This window comes from Brienomyrus brachyistius, chromosome 8, assembly GCF_023856365.1.
Source record: "Brienomyrus brachyistius isolate T26 chromosome 8, BBRACH_0.4, whole genome shotgun sequence".
In the NCBI taxonomy this organism is placed as follows: Eukaryota; Metazoa; Chordata; class Actinopteri; order Osteoglossiformes; family Mormyridae; genus Brienomyrus; species Brienomyrus brachyistius.
Window position 1 is genome coordinate 8,169,104 of NC_064540.1, and position 22,292 is coordinate 8,191,395.

General features: G+C 43.5%; 1 protein-coding gene across 4 annotated transcripts; it reads right to left on the reverse strand.

Moving 5' to 3' along the window:
* Positions 1 to 597: 597 nt before the first annotated feature.
* Positions 598 to 22,068, reverse strand: LOC125747155 (innate immunity activator protein-like). Of its 4 annotated transcripts, none has more exons than XM_049022005.1 (10): positions 21,969 to 22,068; positions 11,670 to 11,818; positions 10,658 to 10,791; positions 9,601 to 9,723; positions 8,473 to 8,704; positions 8,045 to 8,101; positions 7,666 to 7,891; positions 7,174 to 7,338; positions 5,733 to 6,465; positions 598 to 2,226 (listed from the first exon to the last, which is right to left on the reverse strand). In XM_049022005.1, exons 2-10 carry the CDS (start codon positions 11,803 to 11,805, stop codon positions 2,134 to 2,136), a joined length of 1,899 nt encoding a protein of 632 aa, XP_048877962.1. In that variant the 5' UTR covers positions 11,806 to 11,818; positions 21,969 to 22,068; the 3' UTR covers positions 598 to 2,133. The 4 variants fall into 4 exon arrangements, with proteins under 4 accessions (XP_048877962.1, XP_048877963.1, XP_048877960.1 ...); XM_049022006.1 differs by lacking the exon at positions 21,969 to 22,068 and adding an exon at positions 14,235 to 14,391 and having other exon boundaries at positions 7,174 to 7,335; XM_049022003.1 differs by lacking the exon at positions 21,969 to 22,068 and adding an exon at positions 14,235 to 14,390.
* Between the last annotated feature and the right edge of the window lie 224 nt (positions 22,069 to 22,292).

Consider the following 22,292-nt stretch of genomic DNA (forward strand, 5'->3'; position numbering starts at 1 on the left):
TTCAAAAAAGGTTGGGAAACACTGGCCTAGATCATCCAATAGCCTCACTGTCCACCGACCTTATCTCCACAGTTATCATACAGGATGTTGCCCATAAGAAAGTTTATGAAAGTATGCAACTGAATTGGTGTTTACAAGAGCATTCAGTGTCTGCATATGTGAATCATTACCTAGACTATTCATGCAATTCAACATAAAATGCTACCCACTGTAGAGTAAAAGGCTACATTTTGTGCATTGTGAAATGCATGTGTGTTTAATTTTCATGTGTTCTCTAAATAATTTACAAAACTATATATTGGTGAAGTTTCATACATGACACATGCTGCCTGTTTCAGGAGGGCCCAACGGAAATGGCATCCTCAGATGAGACTACAGTGCTGCTAAGAGCCAATCAACACCCCAAGGTAAACCTCCAGCGTTCCAGCTCCTAGGCAAGACCCCTGACTGTCTGACTGCCCTGAGTGGACACAAAACAGCACAATGACAAAATATCCCTAATTGGGACTTGGTGTTTGTTAGAGACTGGGTTTGGCTAATTTGATATTCCCTTACCATTCATTCCTTGCAGTGTTTACTCAAAAATCAAACAGTATGTCAGTTTCAACACCAACCTTTTGGTTTGATTTATTCTGTACCATTAACATCATGCCAGTATGTCAGTCATTTTGTGTCTTGGTTACCATTATTATTAAATTTATAACAATTGTAATTTCAATATTTACAGGCACAACTTTACAGGTGATAAAATGTTAAATCTACTGAAAGGAGATATTAAAGGGGAACACACCCCAGCCCCCCCCCCCCCCCCCCCAAAAAAAAAGAAACAAAGATTGAATGAAATATGCATAATTCTCTTGCCCCTGTTCTGTCCTGGAATGTCTGTGAAGAGCCCAGACATGCAGATCATATAGACTGGTAGCTGGTGTTTGCCTGGTTACCACCTGTGGGTATGCATTAGTGGGGGTGTAGGAGAAGCTTTTGAATATGCATAAATTACAGCTATAAATTATCACTCGAATACAGTTCAAAACACAGGGCAATACGATGTTAAATCCTTACTCTTCAAATACTGTATTTGCATGAGTTCAAAGGCATGTTATAAAACTGTAATCTTAAGTATACAAAATTTCTCTTCTGTTTGAGAAGGATTATAGAATAACGTGACATTCTCCTGAAAGGTTCATAATCCTGCCAGGTTCAGTAGTATTCAGCTTGGCTTTACAATTTGACTTCAAAGGAGATGCAGCACCTTTTCTGTAAATTAGGAGCCTAAATCAGGACCCCTTTGACACCACAGACACTTTGTGATAAGGCTTCTTTTGCCATGTGACTTGTGGAAAAAGACTGCGGTGAAGTCTTGAGGCCATTTAAGCACAGCAATATAATACTTCCTTGGGTCACAAGTTCTTCACATGACATTTTATTGGTTTTACTTTAATCTGGCAGCTTTTTTCTAATACACAGGCGTTCAGCACGTAGGTCTAATACCTTACTGTGTTGGTGTTTATTATACTGTGGTTTAATTTATCTGGGCCTGCCCAGAATTTGTTTCATTTATTAAACATGAAGACTTTTTTTTCCCCCAGACTAAAGACCTTGAATATGGGAGCATTTACTAAAATGCATTAAAACAGTACATCAGAGTTAATTTTATTTCAGCCTACAGCAATATTCAAGAAAAGTAACTACTCTAAGTGATGAAAGTTCAGAATCTGATATGTAGCTCCTGAAAATTCTCCTGCAGAAGGAAGATACTAGCATTAAATCTAATGTCAGTCAACTTTATTTCCCCCCATAAAAACAGTTCATGGCATTATGTGTGTACTATTTTGGCAACCAATTCAATGGCTAATTACATATATACCCAAAGTATGGTGACAGATCGATTCCATAACTGAGCGGCTATAAACATATTGTAGAGGTAGACTAATGACTACAACTAATTTACAGTGAGAGTTTATTTTCACAGTAAACTTGTAGGCACATGACCGTGGAAGCAATTGATATAAAAACTGGTTAAATATTCAGTCCCAAATTCTCCATTTTTTTTCCAGTGTCAGCACATGCATCAGCACCATAGATACATAGTTAAAGTCCAATGTCTTGTGTATACCAAAAGAAAGCCCTCGTTTACATCTGGCTAATAATTTCGGAGTCCTCCTCTATGTACCACTGTATGGGCCTTCCGTCTGAAGGTCTGTGGATGATTCTTGCCTGAGGGACCTGCAGGAGAGAGGAGACAGATGATCATTCTTGATCCTATAAAAGGACACTTGCATGATAGAATAGGCTTCTATGTCAGATCTGACAATCATATACAGGCAATAGCTTGTCACATGGCTCTTCCTGTTGTGTCAAGTGCAGCAATGGGGCAGTGTAGCAATAATGCAGCCGGACATTGTGTTGGTTTTGGTGTCTGACTGACCTGGGCAGCCCAGGTTAATAGAACCCTTGAGCAAAAGTGAGTTCCTGAAGAATTCATGTATACCTCACAACATGCAAGTAGGAATCCATCTACTGGCCCTGATTACAGACAGAGAGAGCAAAGCGAAGCCTCCAGGAGCAGAGCAGATACATACATCCACCACTTCTGCAGATAAGACCGTTCAGCAAGAAACTCATGGGTCATGGTGTTTAAAGTTCACAGATCTGCAGCCGTTGAGATGGGGTGAACTGAGCGATACAGCCAGTACATTTCATGACATTGCATTACATGATAATACTTGCTTAGCTAATGCTTCGTTCTAAGGCAACTTCACACAGTACGTGTTACACTTCTAGGTACTTATTCAGAGTGACATTGAGAACACCGCTCACAGATACAACCGCACCACCAGCCCCTAAGTCCCAGGTGGGGCTTGCTGACGAATGGGAAAAGCTGTTGGGTGACTCAGTGAATGACTTTCTGCAATGTCTCGTTTTCACAAGTTATTTTGTAAAAGGTGGGATTGGGAAATGCCAGGTTTTGGCCAGGTGTGTCGTGCAGGAAGCCAAGGTGAGATTCCCACGATACCTTGGCACCGGCTTCTGCCCATCCTCCTCATTTCTCCCTCCTATCACCACGTCATTTCTATAGTTTTGTCCTGACAGGACCAGGCGAGGAGAAAGATCTGCAGTAGATGGAGCAAGCAGATTCCAGCCAATTTACCCAACACTGCAGCACTTTGACAATGGCAAGTGCATCCCTCTCAGTAACTTTACACACAGCCTGTCTCCATCCAGGATAATGAGAGAGAACGGCGGCTGGCCACCAAGATAAGTCACTTCTGCAACAAGGAGTGCACTCTGACACTACTACACTGGCTTTCCTTGTGCTAATAAACTGACATGTCCAAGACAATGTGGCGATTATAGTGGTACGCATTACCCACATGGGCATCATCGTGTAATTACACTGGTATACATTTCTCCAGTTTCCTGACAAATACCAGATGTGTCTCAACAGACCCCTTGATAAGCATCAAATAGACGATGTGGAAAAAACCAATGGCTCAAAACAGCTTTGGTGAATGGAAATGATGCCTTGCAGCAGTTATGTCATAAACACAGACAACTTGGTGACAGATACAGACACACAAGATGTAACGGAGTAGCACTTTAGGGGGAAAAGTTCACTGTCTCCACAAATGCATGTCATTTCACTGACTTCATCAGGTATTGTTAATCATATTACTCATGCACATAGATATCATCCTTTAAAAACACAAAATGTCATTTAATTCAGAAGACGAAGGTCAAATGTACTATGTAGAACTTATTAGCATTTTAAGAAAGAAATATTTCTATTCTAACAAGAAGATTAATAATGTAGTTTCCATTTCTTGACTTGACTGGCACCATAATCGGTCCAGTGAAGACTGCAAAGCCTAGTTATTCCATTCCAATTCATCACATTTAGTTTTTGGTTTGGTTTTTGCCAAATGGACAAATAACTAAGCTGATCACATCCATGATGGAGAACATAACTGATTTACTGCTTTTAACTGGGTGGAGATTTTTTTAAGCCCTACATTTTAACTGTAGTGCTGTGACACTTGCACCATGTGGTGTCATCATGAGTAGCTCCCAACCCTTCCTGTACAATTTTCTAATGAATATGGCAAAATACTGGCAATTTATCCAAAGGCAGAATTAACACTTTCACACTTACTCTGGCTGTAGCCTGTTTTGAACAGACTGCCAACCTGGATTTCCACATTCCAGGAGTTCCTAGTACGTGGTTCATTAAGTACCTATTTAGTGTACAATGTGTCGATGCTTTTACCGTAATAAATCGAAAGCATTTCTAAGCATTCTTCTGCTTCTCTAAATGGTCCTTTCTGCTTTTCTTTTTTAGAAACCCTGGAAGCACAATGATTCATATAGAGGAAATTAAAATGGCTCCGAGGACTGTATTGCGAAATACAGAAACATTTATAGTTCTCCAGGAACAAGGTAATAAAACTCCATAAAATGTACCTGAACCACAACGAACTCCCCCTTCACTGGCAGAAGCTGAAACTGTAGATCATGAAGTTGGTTAGGCCTGGCCCAATGGGGCGCTGTCAGGACACGACTGACAAGGAACTGCCTTCCCTGACATGCGCACATAAACGCAAGCCTCCTACACCCTTATGAGATGAGTCTGCAGGCAACCTGCAGGCATCACAACAATGCAATAGATATTTACTTAAGGAGCCTAACCCTGGAAACGCAGGATACAAGGCAGGGAGAGCATTAGGTGGGGGCTTGCGGTTCAGTTCCTGTGGTTGGCAGAGTAATTTCACCCTTGGACCCTAAAGCAAAGCCCTTAACCACCACCCCCCAAATAACCCAGGGACAAAAAAAACTTTTAATTTCTTTGGGAAAAAAACTAAATGTGCTCCTAAATGTGCTAAATAAATAATAATAGTTCCATGTCATTCCTATGGGGTATGATGCATCAACTTCTCGCATTTCTAACACTTAAAAACTTAATTCATCACTGTCATGGCAAAGTTCAGTAAGCAAGTACTGTTGGATGAAACCATGCAACATTTTTATATAACAATCAAAATTATAATAAAGCCTATTGCCCTCCCATAAACATTTAAAAGCAATGCCTTTTTTTTAGCAGTATCCCCAAGCCGGACTGCAGCCTTCCCACTCTGCCAATCACAGTTCTTCCATGGCCTGTTACTTGTAACACTGTTCAAACATGGTATATTACAATCTGACAGGCCAGGACATGCCAGTATAAAGAAACCAGACAGTCTTGCTTCACACCTCAACAAGTAAAAACATCTTCCAGCAGAAACCATCCAATAGCAGGGCCTCTTCTTTTTTTTTTTTTTTTACTTAAAGGAGCCCAAGTGAAGATCTGACCGCAGGTAGAGCAATACCTAAAACATCATGTACACTGATATACGAGCCCTACTGCTGTGATGCCCCACAAGAACGCCACTACAGATTAGTTGTGTACGTGTTGTTGGTTGTTAGGCAGATTAAGCTCCATGGCCATGGGTGGATTTGGACGTGAAACCCTGTGACGCATTCTAACAGTATGTCCTCAGGTGTGCCTGAGCTCCACCTAACTTCCATCCTGTATAAATATCACAATAGCTGCGATGTGTCAGTTCTCAACATGTCTGTTTATTTGTTGGGCAGTTCATAGCAGATTTACTGGGATATATTTAACTACCTTTAATGACCTTGAAGTATGCTGAAGCGGAACTGTAACTCTCTTGGAAGCCGTTATGAAAGTTCTTTACCTGCTCAGGGAGCTGGTGCGTCATTGGGGTCAGCGGAGACTCCCGGCCCTGATACGTCCTGATACGGACTGCGCCCTGCCGGTCCAGTGAGTGAGGCCGAGGCACAAGCATCTGGTTCCGCTGGTGCCAGAAGCGTAGCTCGTCTGATACAGCCTCCTGGGGATGGCTCATGTGGTAGTGGTAGGAGGAATAATCCCTGAGCGAGGGAGTCCGTGCCAGTCTGGCATTCGCAGGGCGGGAATGCAGCACCCACTGCTGAGGGGGGTCCTCATACTCATGCCAGAATTCGTAGCGGCTGCGCCCATTTGAGTGGGGCACATACGCAACATCCATCTCGGCTGGGTAGCCAATCCTCTCCTCCACGAAGCCCCGGTAGAAGCTCGGGGTGGAGTGGGGGTGTTGGGTCTTGTAGAGGCTAGGCCCACTGAAAGCCAGTTGCCTGGGGTAGCCCAGTGGTGGGCTGCTGGTGTGGGGGGCATAGCGATGCCCGTTTGGCTGCAGTGTCTCTGCCTGGGCCTCACGGCGGGGTGAGCCGGTGTGGGAGGAAGCCGAACACTCCGAGCCGCTGTCCTCGGAGTTGTACTGGTACACTGGGCCCCCAGAGGTCCCCCTCAAGGCCAGGTACTCGGAAGCTGCCCTGGCTAGGTCGCCCCTGTCAGTGAGCCGCCTGTGCGCTAACGGGGAGCGTCTGCGATCTTGATCCAAGTCGTGGGGCGGCACGGCACTGGGGGCTCTGTAGGGAGAACAGAACGTAAATGAAGCAGTACTGGCTGATACTAATTCCTCATATGATTTTGTAAAATTTGTTTGTTCGTCAAAGACCTTTATCCAAAGCGAAGTACTTTTTTTTTTCCAGGAAGCAAGTTACAGGACTTGATCTGAAGCTCAATGCTGAAATCAGTCTACAGACCATAGGATTCGAACCGGCAACCTTCCAGTCACAGGTCAGAGTCCTAACCTGCTGAGCTACACAACGCCTGTATCGCATGTTTCTGTGCTATTTTCCTCATTTTTTAGCCATTTCCCATAAGCCAATTAACCTCAATGTATGTGGGGTAAGGAAGGGGTGAACAAGCACAAATTCTCTCCTATCGGTGCCTTAGTAGCCACAGGATTTTGTTTTCACTCGCTATCAAGTGGTAAAAGACGTGCTGAGGGGGGTCACCCTACCCACAGCCCGAGACCCACCACACCAAAACCACACTGATGTTTGTATGAAACTAACCTATGTCAACCACATCCTAGGTTAACCAAATGTGAATTTCCAGAATTAGTAATGGCACCACTCAAAACGTGCATTTGCGTGGAGCCCCTGAAGTTTGGAGCTTTACAATGGGGCCCCAGAAAAAAATAATCCCTACATAAACCTCCAATAATAAAGCCGTGAAGTTCTGATCTTATAATGCTTTACAAGTGGCGACCGCATGCTGGCAAGACCAACCTGAGGGAGTGGCGACGACGCGGGTGTAAATCTGGTGTCGAGGGGGCGCTAGTGACCTGGATCTGAGGCACTGGCAAGTTCTTGACTGGGGTGAACTGGGGTGGGAGGGGGGCTTCTCCCAACCTGGGCTCCACTGGGTTCGAAAGAGCGCTGATGGCTGAACTACTAGAGAAAGAGAGATATATTATTGATGAAGCAGTCATGTTACCCAGGGGGTAATGCAAAATGTAAACAAGGAGCACAGACAATGGGTCCTGTCAGGACAACACTATAGAAACTGCAACTCTAGTTTTGCATGAAGTGCTATCACCGAAACTATAGAAAATAAAAATGGCTCTGTGAAAAGAAGGCTACTCCCTCTCAGCATGTGCAAGCTGCTATTCATAAGGAATTAGCTCATAATAAATAACTTAAAAGGGATTAATTTCCATGCTTTGATAATGACCCTGGCCAGGATGGGCATTTCAAAGATGGATGGATGGATTTATTTACCATGACTGGCTACTGCTAGACCAATGAGACCTTTTGGCCTTCTCGTAGGGCTGGTCCAGGCTAGACTCCTTCCAGGGGGAGTTCTGAATAGGAGAGCGCTCGTAGGCGGGGACCACATGACAGCCCGGTTTCAGTCCCTCCAGGGTCTGCGGGGGCTGAGGGCGCGAGAGCTCTGAGGGTGGGTGGAGCTCCATGGTCTGGTGGGAAGAATCTGTGACTCCCTCCTCTGGAGAAAACAATGACATCAGCCACCTGGCACTGAGTTTTCACTGTCTGTCATCTGCTGCCGAGGGGGCTTTTGGGTAAATGTGCAACACTATACACACACGATCATGGCGGGAGGGAAAGGGGCAGTGGGGGGGGGGAGGACTACCCTCACCTTCATCCAGCACCCCAGCATCTGACAACGAGCTGTCATCTGAAATGGTGGCCAGTTCTGCAAACACAGAGCGAATTCAGAGTTAGCAGCCATGCAAGTCCATACGCCCAACATATGCAGTCAACGGTCACACGCTTCATTCATCATTCAGTCCCATGACCAGCCAGTCAGTCAGTCAGGGATGGGTTAGTTGCTTCCCACTCAAAAAGCCCCCCAGACATTTTAATCTAAATAAACAGCAATCGAATAGAATCAGAAGATGCTAGCCAGCTAACTGCTTAGCAAAACACGCTGCTTCAACAACTCCTAAAATTTAACCTTGTTGAGTAGCGAGTTTGTGGCCAACAAGGAACCCCCATACAAATGTGTACTTTGAGTGGTGGTAAACAGCACAGCTGCGGCAGGCCTAACGGGGGCAGGGTGGTCACCTTTCTGCCCAGGCGCAGAGCGGGGCCGGGGCGAATTGCGGCCCATCTTGAGGCGCAGCTGAAAGAGCGACTCCTGCAGCTCCTTCATCTTCCTCTCCTGCAGCTTGCAGTGCTGTATGCGGCTCCTTCGCACCTGTCTGCTCAGGTGCTGCTCCCGGGAAAGCCGACGGGCCGCCTCATAGATCTGCGTCTGCAAGGCCAGGTCGGCCTCCAGGGCGTGCAGCTCTGAGTCCTGCGGGGGTAGGGGGGTAGGGGCATGATGCTGGTCCCATTCCGGCAGGCCAGACCCAGGGCTGATTAATTATTACAAGACAACCACCATCTGCACTCTGCTCAACTCCCCCTTTCTAAATCTGATTCCTCCTTGGTCCAACCCCTCTGCTTTCTATTGCCTGGACTATTACTTTAAAAAAAAAACCTCACCTCAAAAATACAGATTTTCATCACATAAAAAAGTTGCTATAATTTTCTCATGTTGCTATGCTGATGACTCTATCCAAAAGAATCTTTGTACAGGATATGGTAACATATTTGTGGGGGCTTGTTGAGTAGTTCTGGGATATCCTTCCCAGCATGCCAGGCTCTGAGATATCCTACCCACCAGGGTTTTGCAGTGCATAATTCTGCCCGCTGTTAACTTGATCTGTTATAGTCTTTATTGGGTTCATCTTAGGGTTTATTACAATATTTTACTATACATTTATAATATTTTGCTATATATTTAATATCCATCCATCCATCCATTTTCCAAACCACTTATCCTACTGGGTCGTGGGGGGTCCGGAGCCTATTCCGGAAGCAATGGGCACGAGGCAGGGAACAACCCAGGACGGGGGCCAGCCCATCACAGGGCACACTCACACACCATTCACTCACACATGCACACCTACGGGCAATTTCGCAACTCCAATTAGCCTCTATATTATCCATATATTACAATATTTTACTATAGTACTCTAATACTCAATGAAAATCCAAGTACCTCACTGAGACCAAACACCCCCAGGAAACAGCAGCACAGCCCCTCCCAGGACCTGAACTTAGCTTTTTTTATTTTAACTCCAGAGACTAGCTAGGGCAACAATGGAGGGCACTTCTCCATCTCCACCCGTCTCCCCAACACCGTACCTCTCCATTTTTCCGCAGGCTCTCCTCGTCCAACTTGAAAGCGGCTCCGATCCTTCTGCGAATGCGAGGAGGCTTCTCCCCGGGCAACAGCGGGTAGTCTGAGGACAGCTCTCCAGTCAACTCCTGCGCAGGGAGCAAGACGAAACAAGATTAAAGCTGTACGTGCTTGGGACATTTCACGACAAGAGACGGCAGCATATTTATGTACCTGTCTAGTAATTTTTTAACCAGAGTACATAATTACCAATTTCAACAAATCAATATTTTTATTAATCTTCAGCAGGAACTACTTAGCAAAAGGAGACTTAGGCACACCTCCAGCTCTGAAAAGGGCGATTTAACCAAGAACGGACAAGTTCATATCAGCCAAGACTCATAAGCCAGTTAATCTTTACAAGACAGCCATAGCAGGTTAGGCGTGACCCTGTGCTCTGGTCTCAAAATTTCACTATAACCTCTATTTGTGTGTAAGGAGAGAAAACGGGATGAGAAAAAAAAAACCCGTTCCAATGTACCTGTACTTGTACAAAAGGCAAAAAACTAGCAATGGGCACCAGCACGGGTCACAGAGGGTGCCTTTCTGGTACATTTCTTTGGTACAATTCAGTCCTTCCCAGCAACTATGTCAGTTCATTTTACCAGAAGTATCTCTGGGACACATAGCAGCTCTGTAGCCTGTGAGTAACATGTCAGGGCAGGGCTCTCTCTCACAGCAGTTTCTATTGAGCAACGTTACGATAGCCTCTCAACCTTGGTTCCTTTCCCACCTCCTACTCCATGACATAAGCCCTCTATCGTTGAGGTTTAACTGAGGTTTAACCCTTAATCATTAAGACACTGGATCTGAATCCAGTGGAAGCAATGTAATCACAGCCCACCTCCGGCATGGCAGGATGAGTTCCGGCGAGCAGGAAGCAACCACTAAGAGATCCAGTTTGGCAACCTGATATCTCACTCAAAGTTCAACCATTGTTGCTATGACACCAAAGAATGTCCATTAAGATCAGTACAGGTTGAACCCCTGACCGGCTATGAGGTGGCTATAGGAAGATCTTACCGCCTCTCGGATGCACAGCTTCTTCAACTCAAGCAGACACAGCTCCAAGCGGTCCTGCAGGGACTGCTGTTTCAGCTTCACTGCCCGTGTGTGTGTGGTCACGTCCTTGATGGGGGGTGTCGGGCTATCAGGGACTTAAAAGAGCAAGACAAGAAATGGCTCTAAATAGGCAGATGTGTGTCACATACAAGCATGCTGTTTTGGGGCACCCTAGGATGGGTTTTAGACAATATCATTGAGGCATATGGCATATGGTGCCATCTGTGGAGTCTTGCGTCATCCTCAATACCAGGAATTACCTCCAGGGTCCTAAATGTGACCCACTAATGATGCTAAAGCGGGGTCATCAGAGACTGGGAAAGGGTCATGCGCATAAAAGTGTTGTCCATTTTATTTTTTTTCTCACCATTGGCAAGGCCAGTCATTCATCTCTTTTGGTGGACATGCATGTCTATGTGACAAGAAAGTTCAAATGTTTGTGAGCTGCTGCCAGTGCCGTCACCATGAAACTCAAGCCCCCTGGCCAGGTGCGATATGCTAAATGTCACCGAGAGGCAGCCGGGAGGGAAGGTGTCCTGTAACCATAAATGTCGTGGAATAAAAACACTTGGGTTCAACTCCGGAACTAGTTATACCTGCAGGCAAATTGCCGGTGTACTAAATATTTCTGAAGTAACCTGTAGCATCCTTTCAGCCATAGGTGTGTCTGGGGACAAAGGGGCTGGTTGTTAGACAAGTAAATTCAAGGTTAATGGCTGTCTGGGTCAACCGTGACAATGACAAACCGTCAGGAGAGAATGACATTACACTTAAGCTTACCGACATTGGCAAGAACGGATCGGGTGACATTTGTAATAGCTGTTTTGGTGTTAACAACAACAAAACATGTGTGGTGTTAGCCTAACTCAAAATAGCATAGAGATCGGGGTAAGAGTAAAATCCTTAACCAGTTGTACTTGAGTGTGCACATAAATTTCACCGGTGATTATTTAGACAGGAATCTAGGCCTTACTGGAATGCAGGATAATCCCGCTGTCTGTATCGCTGAATTCTTCTCTGCTGCCCATGTCAGCGATTAAGGAGTTATTCCACAAGTCCGCAACAGTTGTGCTCATGCAGGACGATAGGGGGGTGGGGGGGGCAATCATCCGTCAGGATAACCTAAGAACAGAAGCAGTTGTTATCACTCATCTGATGCATTCCCTTACTTTGCGGTCACCCTCGTGAAGCTTAAGCATTAAAGTTTACATCCAGAATGGGTGAAACGGGGGCACTGGCTGAGGCCGACCGATGCAGAACAAGCAAGATCTGTCACTCACCAAAAACAAGGAGCAAAACATGTAAACAGCAGCTCACATAGCCCAGTCTGCCTCAGCAAGTCACCCAACCCCTCCCTGTGACAACCAGTCTATTCACTCACATTAGCACCACTCTCCATTGCAGCCCGTTTACTCATTTATCACATACATTCATCCAATGCAACATACAACTGAGAAAGTAGGGTCAGACAGTCACTGGAACAACTGGGGTTAAGGGCCTTGCTCAAGGGCTCGATGGTTACATCGCTCTGCCAACCCTGGTATTACAATCAGTGTCCTAACCCGCTGAGTGACGCAGCATGCCCATCCTATTATATTCACCTTAGCTGTCTCAATACCTAAGAAATAGGAGCATATCAGAAAAATTCAGTCCGTGGCTCATAGATGGACTAAAATGATTAATGAAACTGTTATCAACAATACAATCCAGAAGTAAATCTATTGTGACATTCGGTATCAGCTGCATCAACGGAAATAACTGGAAGTAGGAAAAGTACAATAAGGGCATGTAAAATTACAATGAACCTCAGTGCATGGGCGTCGCCGCCATTAAATCAGAGGGACGTGTCCCCCTCACATTTCATAATTATTTGTTTGCCCCCCCCCACATTTAACATAAAATATTAGTTTTATGCCAGTATGCCCCCCCCCCCCCCCACACACACACACACACACACTCAAAATGCTTCTGACGCCCCTGCTTAGTGACAAATGCATTCTTCCTGATGGATGCATTCAAGCAAGAACCACTGCGAAGAGCCGGAGAGAAACATAAAGCAAACTCAAAACAACAATTGTGAATTAAAGTCCTATACAGAAACATTGTTAAACCCAGCTGATTTCCTGGCGAACTAAACTCCCAAGAACTGTAAGGCAAAACGAATTACTGCAATATCACTGAGACACGAAGCAAGAATATGTTTTGTTTCCATTTCGAAGGAGCCGATCGTTTGCTCAGGTCAGAATACTTTTAATCCTTTGCTAATGCAGTCTGTGTGGGTCCAATACCTGATTCACAGATATTATGGAAATGGAAGAAACAAAATACTCCTAGTATGGTTAATTTACTGCTTGGAATCTATTGCAATAACCACAATGTAATGCAATATCTGATACAACTGAAATAAATATAATACAATATTTTATATACCAAACCTACATTTCCACACAAGCGGGTTGGTTACCAATTAGTCACATATTAACAAATCCAGGCTCATGGGGAGTGTGAGTTTCCCGAATCAATCACATTTAACCACCTGTATAATTAAAGTGGGTTTAACTGAAACCTTATTCCTGATCCCGAAGGATATGACCCAGCAGTTATTCATAACACCAATTTTACACCATCATCCAGACAAACACAATCATCATCATCATCATCATCATCGTCGTCGTCATCATCGTCATAATCACATGCACACGGTGGTGAGGCATTCTGACACAAAGCAATCCCTACAGGCTATCCCCGCGGTCTGCAACGTTTCCTATTTATCAGAGTACACTCACTATGCACTCAGCCCCACCTGGGAGGGTCCATAAAAGCAATCTTTGCCCGTGAACCGGTCCACTAGTACGGCAGAAAACGAAATTGTGATGCAATACTTAGTTTTGGGTGTGTTTGCCAGGCCAACTTTAATTACACCAAAACTTAAACATAGCCCACATATGATTATAGCCGTAATAGTTACTCAGGTTTCTGTTTACCGACTGTCTTCTGATTACGGCAAACAGTCGTAAGTGCTTACGATACAATGAATTTCACTGTGCTGACTTTAAACACTTGACTGAATGTGCAATACTAATCAAATAAGTCGATTAGGAGACTGTTTTCTCCATAAGTAATAATAATGGGTCGCTGATTAACCAGGTCCAGGTAAAGCAACCCTGCAAAAACTTGAGTTCTAGCGACAAAAACCTTCCATCACAGCCCGAACACAGTAGGGTGCCCGGGACTCGGATACCCCCCACAAAATACCACCATTCTTGTCGGGGAATGAAGCAATTTAATGCCAAAATGCTCCGCTTGATTCATCTAATTGTCCTCTGCAGTTTCAGCGTCTTGGGCTTTTTAGTGCGTTAATATTTTATTAAAATGTTAAGAACGATTAATACTTAAAGTACTTAAAAGTAAAAATCTTTTCCATTATTCATGGTTTGAATCGCGGAAAAGTAATTAAAAATAAATATTTAGCTTACTATTATTCGTCGCTTTAAATACAAATAAATCAAGGGGAAACATTTTAAATAAACTCACTTACATGTGACTGTGTTGCTTCGGTATTATTACGCGGCACCCCAGAAACCTGCTCCTTCCCCCGACCGAAGCGTACTGTGGACTGGCGCCCAGTGCAGGGAGGAGCGACTGAGTTTACCCAGGGAGGGGGACAGGCGAGGCTGCGGTGACTCCTTCAAGGTGGCGGGACGGAACAATAGGCTTCCCATTTTAATTCAAATTTTCTTTCCAGATTGAAAAAACAAACAAACAAAGATGATTGATGGAGATTTAAATAACGAAAACGAAACTGTGACGAAGCTAAAAACAATAGCAAAATCTGCTTTTAAAAATAATTATTTTAAAGTTTACTAGCGATCTTCATCCAAACTTGTATTGTATATGTGACCCTCCAGCACAAAACCGTACGGAAGTCGCATGGCCGTATTTTTAGTGCTCTTTCATTTAATACCATAATCCTAATTAATCATTTTTGACCCACGTGTACAGTTTTGTGCCGGAGGGTCACATATGTCATTGGAAAAGTAGGTTTTTTTAAATGTTTTATTTGTGGTTATATCTTACTACAATTAATTTAAGATGCCGGGCACGTACAGTTCAGTTGCCTCACCTGCATACGCCTTTAGAAAGCTGCAAAGTTGCTTAGCAATGTTGAATTGCTGACGTGAGACCAGCGTTATATTTAAACAAAATAATTTATTCCAAGTATTGTTGTTCTCTGTTTTGAAGTTTTGAGGGCGCGGCGGCCAACAGTACGTCACTTCACCAGCCTGTCAGTCTTGCGTTCAAGTAGTAGGCCTACTTTTCGGCGCTTGATCTACGTATAAAGTCTGGTTTTCCGCTTTAGTTTTACATTTGTAGGGTGCATTGTATTCCTGTTCACTGAGGATATCTACTGAGCAAATCTAGCCTTTCGTTTATCAGCATCAACTATTGGTAGACTATGATTAAGAATTGTGCACTCCACAGCTGGGATGCTTCAATGGAGTCAAATGTTGGTCTCTGTTCAATGATTTAAAACTGCCTTTTGGCAAGCATCAATGGCGATTATTCATTGTTAGTCACAGCCACGACAGTCGGGTAATCTCATCAAGTATTTTAAGACTACCTTTCTTTTATATGCCACCTATATGATCACCCGGACATATTTTCAATCAGATATTAATCTAATGCTTGTCTCTGTTATTGTGGAAAGATTTTTTACTTGCCCACATAAGTGGGCTGGGTTGGAATGATCGGTGAACCATATTTAATAAGTTTGCCTGTTTCTCTTTTTTTTCCTCCAGATGCGATCAGAGCAAGCAAAAGTCAGTGGCCATTTATTTTCGGGAATCAATCAACCCTTCCTCTAAACCCCCCCCCCCCCCCCAGCTGAATACTCTCCGCAGAGCAGCAAATGGGATGTGAGCCCCTGCTGCAGGGCATGGAGCTGGTAGAGCAGTGAGCCCCAGAATGGGTCAAAAGCTGGTGGGGTGTCTCCACAAACCCCAGGGCTCACATTTACGAGGAATTCATGGAGCCACTGAGGGTCCTCTGACGCAGCAGGGAAACCTGCGTGGGGGTTTGCAGTGCGCAGTGTCTCCTGGGTCACACCAGCTAACCCTCTAGTAAACGTAGGTGTTAAACGCCACAACACAACAGAAAACCAGCCATTTGCCTTTGTCCCTTCCAGTCATAGAAATATTGGTTCCTTACTAGCAATACTAACTGCCTGACACGCAACAGTAATACAATTGGTCCACCAGAAGAGGGCGCCTTATACATAGGCCGAATACAAAATGAGCCTGTATAAACCAAGGGATTTATGATGAGATAAAATGCGCAAAAGCTTCAAGCCCCACAGTTCCTGCTTCATCCTGATTTTCTATAGCAGGCTACAGTTTTGCCTCAGCCCTGTTCCTGGGTGACAGGGGAGCGGATGTGAGCTTGACCACGAGAAACCACATAATGTTGTTTCAGGCACGACCCAAGCAGCTCTCCCATTCAGCCAGGCAGCTCATGTGCAGTAGCCCAACACAAAGGAGCGGAGATCCTTTCCGCACCGAGTCAACACTAACTCAAAATAGGCAGCAAAAACACAGTGGGGCACAGACACCCCCAGGCCCGGTCTTCCCCATAGACCTTCTGATCAGGACAGTCTCTACTCACGGTTCTGATTTTGCTTCTGAATGCCATGTGGACGGATGAGACCTTTGTATAGACATTAAATCTGAAAGGGGAAGGGGGGGTGCATGAGAAATCAACAAAAATCTTCAGTCCGAAATCTGATCAATATTACATTAATTTAGCGGTGTGTGACTGAGTGGGTTAAGAGGACCCAAGGCCCTTAACCCCCACCTGCTCTGGGGACTGCAGGACACTGTTCTCTCATGTGTATATCTCTTTTGATAAAAGCTTATAACTAAGCTAGTGATTTTATCAGCATCCAGCTCAAGTTAGTCTAGTACAGCTTAGCCTATAAATAATTCAGGTAGCAGTAATTTCAAGGTCCATGGAAAATATTTTTGGAAAATGTGTTAGGAATCTGTGCTCCCTGCAATAATCTGATTGGCACAAGTCGCAAATGCAGAACAATAACCAGAGGTGGAGATTTCAGTTCCACAGAGTACAAATCCAGACCAGGATTTTGTTTCAACCAACCGGTTGAGTATAAAGAGTCATAGTCACAGAGTACTCAACTGGTTGGTTGAAACAAAATCCTGGTCTGGATTTGTACTCTCTGGTCCTGAAATCTCCACCTCTAATGATAACTGGATAATTTGTCATGTTTTTTCCTAACTTGCAACAGATGCAAAGCATGCTGGGTATCACAGTCCTCCTCTGCCTCACTTCTGTATGACTCTTATTGCACAAAAGATTCCCGCTTAAACTGTAAGCGACATGTTGCCTCCTCATTCCTGTCATCACCTGACCCACAGAGCCTCACTCATCCATCCCCAGTTGTAATTTCGCTAAATTCCTTTTCCCAAAATACTCAGCTGTGCTCCTTAACATGACATGTATTTATCAGATGCTTTTAAAGCAGCATACATTTTTGAGAAAACGGGGTCAGATAGTCCCTGGAGCTGCTGGGGTTAAACGCCTTACTCTCCGGCTCAACAGTAAATTCATTCAGCCAAGCATGAGACTTGAACCCACGCCCTTCCCTCATAGGCATAGTGCCCTAACCTGCTGAGCCGCTGCTGTTTCCCGTACTAGCTGTCATTATTTAATTCGCCTTGATTAAGATGTTGGATAATGTAATATTAGATACAAATGGATGTGTCATTTAGGCAGAGTCATGAGTTTCATTTACTCAACAGCTTATTCAGGGCTGAAATGAAGCATAATGACCTCAGTAGTTCATGGGCAAATCCCAGGAGAACAATGTTTTACATTTTTGTCTCCGCCTAACTTGTAATTGCCCCAAATTATTTCTAATTTAGAACTGGGTATTTAGAAGACACTTCCTCTACCCTCTTCCAGGAGCATGGACATGCAAGCCTTGGCCTCGAAACAAAGATATGAAAGAAACCCCTCAGTGAACCAAAATGAAAAGAAGTTCAGACAGTAAGTCTCTGGCAATGAGTCGATCAGCCTCTCCACTGTCCCCAATCTATACCCCCACCCCCACACTTGGAATTGCATATCCCCTTCCAGAATCTCTCCTATCAGATCCACCAAAGAGGGCCAAACATCTTAGTAAGAAGTACATGACACGAGACCTTTCACTGGGTCAGCATTTAACATTCCAAGAAAAGGCTGATAGGCGGGTTCAAAGCGAACTGCTTTAAGGAGTAGGTCTGATTTAAGAGTCTGGTAAGCAGCCAAAATGCATTTGGTCACACAGATCCACATGCACACACATCAAACGGCAGCAGTGAGATAATTTGCTAAAAAAAATCTATGAAAAAAACCTATTGAAAATTCCTGTTAACCATCACTGCATCATTACATTGTCTACATTCAGTAAATTCTTCAAAAAAAGCCATAAAGCACAGAAAGAAAAATGAGGGCATGCAAAATTACAATAAAATCCTAAAGCACAAAGTAATTGCAATTGATATGAAAGATGTTTAGTGTAAGAGTAAATTACGTTACTAAATATATCCTCATCATTTCATTCTCATTACCGTAACACATAGATAATGTCCTTGATATCTCCCCTTTCTGGTCTGTGAAAATAACAGTACATCACAGCCAGAAGACAGTCTGGTGTTGGCTGTTCCTGTTTAGTCTAGATGGCTGCAAAAAAATAAGTCATATGATGGCCAATTACATCAATGCAGGAGCCAAGAAAAATGATGTCATCTTGGTAAAAGACATTTAGCTAAATTACTACTGCAGATGGGTTATAGGATGGAAGGGGAATGAAGAGGCAAAGTATCACTTAGAATTGAAGAGAATAGATAGTGGAGTGAAACAGCCGTGGTGGGAAGCTAAAAGCTAGCTAAGAGCTGCAACTCAAGCAGGAATTTAGCAATAAGAGTCATACAGAAGTGAGGCAGGGGAGGATTGTGATACCCAACGTGCTTTGCATCTGCCATCAGGTAGGATTAGAAAAAAGCAAATTATCCAATTATAATTCTGCAGTTGCAAATTTTGGCAGGGAGCATAAATTACTAACAGATTTTCTTAGAAAAAAATATTTTTCCGATGGACCTTGAAATTACTGCTAACTGAATTATTTATAGGAAAAACTAGACCAGGGTTCCCCAATTCCAGTCCTGGAGGGCCAGAATCCAACACAGTTTGCAGGTTTCACACCTAAAAAACCGCAGCAATTAGCTGAATAAGATCTGAGCAGGGAAATTGTGTTGGAGTCTGACCCTCCAGCACCAGAACTGGGGAACCCTGAGCTGGCGTTTGTCACTTTTCCCCGTCTGATCTATTCATTACTAACTACTAACAATTTTCAACATCAGGCACTTTTTATTCTTGACTGCACTTCACACAGCTTTATCCCACTCGGAACAACCAAAGACATATGCGACAACCTAGTTCTGCCTTTAACGCTGTTATCCTTCACAAACTGGTCAATAAACTAAGCAGCTTCTCTCTTCTCCTGGGTGTTGGATTTTCCCACAAACAGACCACTGAGTCTCAGGACTGGAATGCACACGTCATCCACTCTAATCCTGAACACAGGTTGCCTACAGGACTGTGCTGAGCCCAATGCTCTTTACCCCCCCCCCCCCCCATGACTATACCCCTACGCACCCATCAAAAGCCATTGTGAAGTTTTCTGATGACACAACCGGAGTCAGACTGATCTCTGATGGTGATGAGGTGGCTTACAGGATGGAAGTCACACACCTGGGTGAGTGGGGCTGTGACTTGACTATAAACGCCAGCCAGACACAGGAAATCGCTGTAGACTTCAGGAAAACAAAGACAAATGAACTCCCCCTCCACAATCATGGTGATGAAGTGGAATGTATGAAGAGGGTCAAGTTCCTGGGAGTCTACATAAGAAAGGATCTCACCAGGTTTCCTAACACCACTCACCTGGTGAGAAAAGCCCAACAATCGCCGTCGTTTCTCAGGCCCACTGATCAACTACCGCAGTACCGCTGAATTTATCTCCTCCTATGGCTCGCGTCTCTCGACTGCCAGCTGCAGAGCGTCTGACCGAAGAGGAAGGCTTGCAGCATCATCAGAGACACAACTCACCCACGACATCATCTCTTTGACCCGCTTCTGTCTGGAAAGCAGTTCAGGACAATCAGATCTCAGACTAACAGATTGAGAAACAGCTTTTCCCCCAAATCCGTGGCCTTCACTACCCCCTCCCAAATAAAGCACCTTCTTGTTCCCCAAGGACTGTCACCCACCCCCCCCCCCCCCCCCCGAACATTTTATCACACAGTACCTTGGTGTTTCCCACATCCAGGCATGGTACGCATTTTATACAAAATAATAAAGTTTGTATTATATTTAGCTGTTTTGCCTTGTGTATAATGTAGAATTCTCAGGTACAGCACCCTAACCTGCTGATCCACACACTGCCCTGCAAAAAGCAATACATTTATATTTCAGATATTCAGGACTATCTACGGATTATTTAACTCTTTCAAAACTAAAAAATCTGAATGTTAGCAGAGCATGAATCCAAGTCCTTTCTATTGAGGATAAATCAATCCTGCCTGTAATATAATGTGAGATTTGTGCAAAGACAATGCACACAAAAGAAAAGACGTAAATGAAAATGGCAAATTAAGCAGTTTTGCTCCCCTGAATGTCACTGGGGCCATAACTAAAAACAATTTGCACATCTTTGCATCTCTGTGATGTCGATACACACAAAGAAAGATGGAGGTAAAAGCCCGGTACACTTCTCAACAAGCGAAAATTAGCATAGCAATTACAGGCCAAACATTCAATGAATAGAAAACTGGTTCCCATGAGTCCCCGGGGAGGGGGGTACTTTGAACCCGTACACATTCACTCTGTAATGATGGAAAAATAACATTTGCAGGCATCAGCTAAGTCACACATAAAAATAGTCACGCTTGTGAAGACTGACTGTCCATATTCCCAGACATATTTGGGTGGGTAAATCAAAGGAGATTCCTGCCACCTGTACATAAGCCCCAAACAATGGCCATCCACAACATCTCAATGCATACCAACCATTGTCATGCTCCTAAAAGGGGTTGGATTACCCACTAAGACGCAAATATCTCTAAGGTCAAAGGATGCTCTACATTCCTCCCAGTGTCTCCTGCTGAAATGCTGAATTCCAAGAAACCACCAAGAATTGTGTTAATGGCTACAATTTACAAATGTCATGCATAACAATTATATCAGAGGCTGTACAGTAAACCTGTTTATTGTCCGTGGGCCAACCTGAATCAGATTTTAGTAAGAATTACTAAAAAATATAGTACTAGAATTACTATAAAACTATATTTAATGTCACAGAATAAATACTAATAGTTAATTCCTATGTGCCTTTTCCCGTTCTGATGTGTTACTTTTTTCCGTCTAATAATTTCTTTATTGGTCGTGCAGCTGAATGCTTGGTGTTGCCGGTGTTAGCAACATCAATTGCTTGCGAGGATTAAAAAATATATCTAAATGTTAATCCATCCATCCATCTACGATAAACGAAATTTGAAGACGAGGAACAGTGAACCAGTAACTAAATTATAGCATTATTACACAGTTACTTGGTTTTTATTTCATTCTATGCCGTGTTGCTTTATGCTCCATAACAATTTAATTATTTCATATGCATTTCTTCGTGTGTGATTTGAACTGTCTACAAAATACTATGCCGTAGCAATTATCGGAATTAATAAATACTTACTTAATTCGTGAAACTCGTAAACTCTAATCCTAATAGAATGGCATTAATCAATTAATCATTAATCAACTGCAAAAGAAAAACGCATATCAGCAGTTCTGCTCCTGCGAACTCAGCTATACCTCTTAATTATTATAATTAGTTAACATTATAAGTTGACATTAAAAACGGCATCCGACAGAGCAGGCTGCGAAGTTTTTTGCTTGGCAACCTTAAGTTTTTAAAAAGAATATATATGGAAATATCATCATCGAAATGAACAGGAAAAACAAAGGAGCAATGCCACCTTTCTCATTATTAAGAATTAATATTATAATATTAATCCAACATCTGTTAATTTATTTAATCTTAACATCCGCTCATTGAAATATGCATTAATACAAGTTTTCCAAATGGCACGTCTGTATTTTTCTCTTTCATGGGCTCCATACTTTGAACGTCTTTACGACTAAGGAATAACCGATAACTTACCCACTTCTGTTTTGATTTAACAATCTGGACGAAATCAAGAGTAATACGGATATTTTTTGTTAATCACCATCTCTGGAGTAATACAATATTCATCCACGTTTTCTGGTTGAGAGGATCCAGACTGGGACGTTTGCTTATGGGTCATACCATTCTCGACGTGAAAGGGGAGTCTAATGACTAAATTCAACAATAATTTCGGAATATTTTTATTATTACAATGAAAGGCGATAATTTTGAAAAGAAATTGGAGTTAAATCGTATTAGTTCATGTCAAAAGCGGACTGAGATCCGAGATATATACGAGTACACATAGTTGTCAGTCGG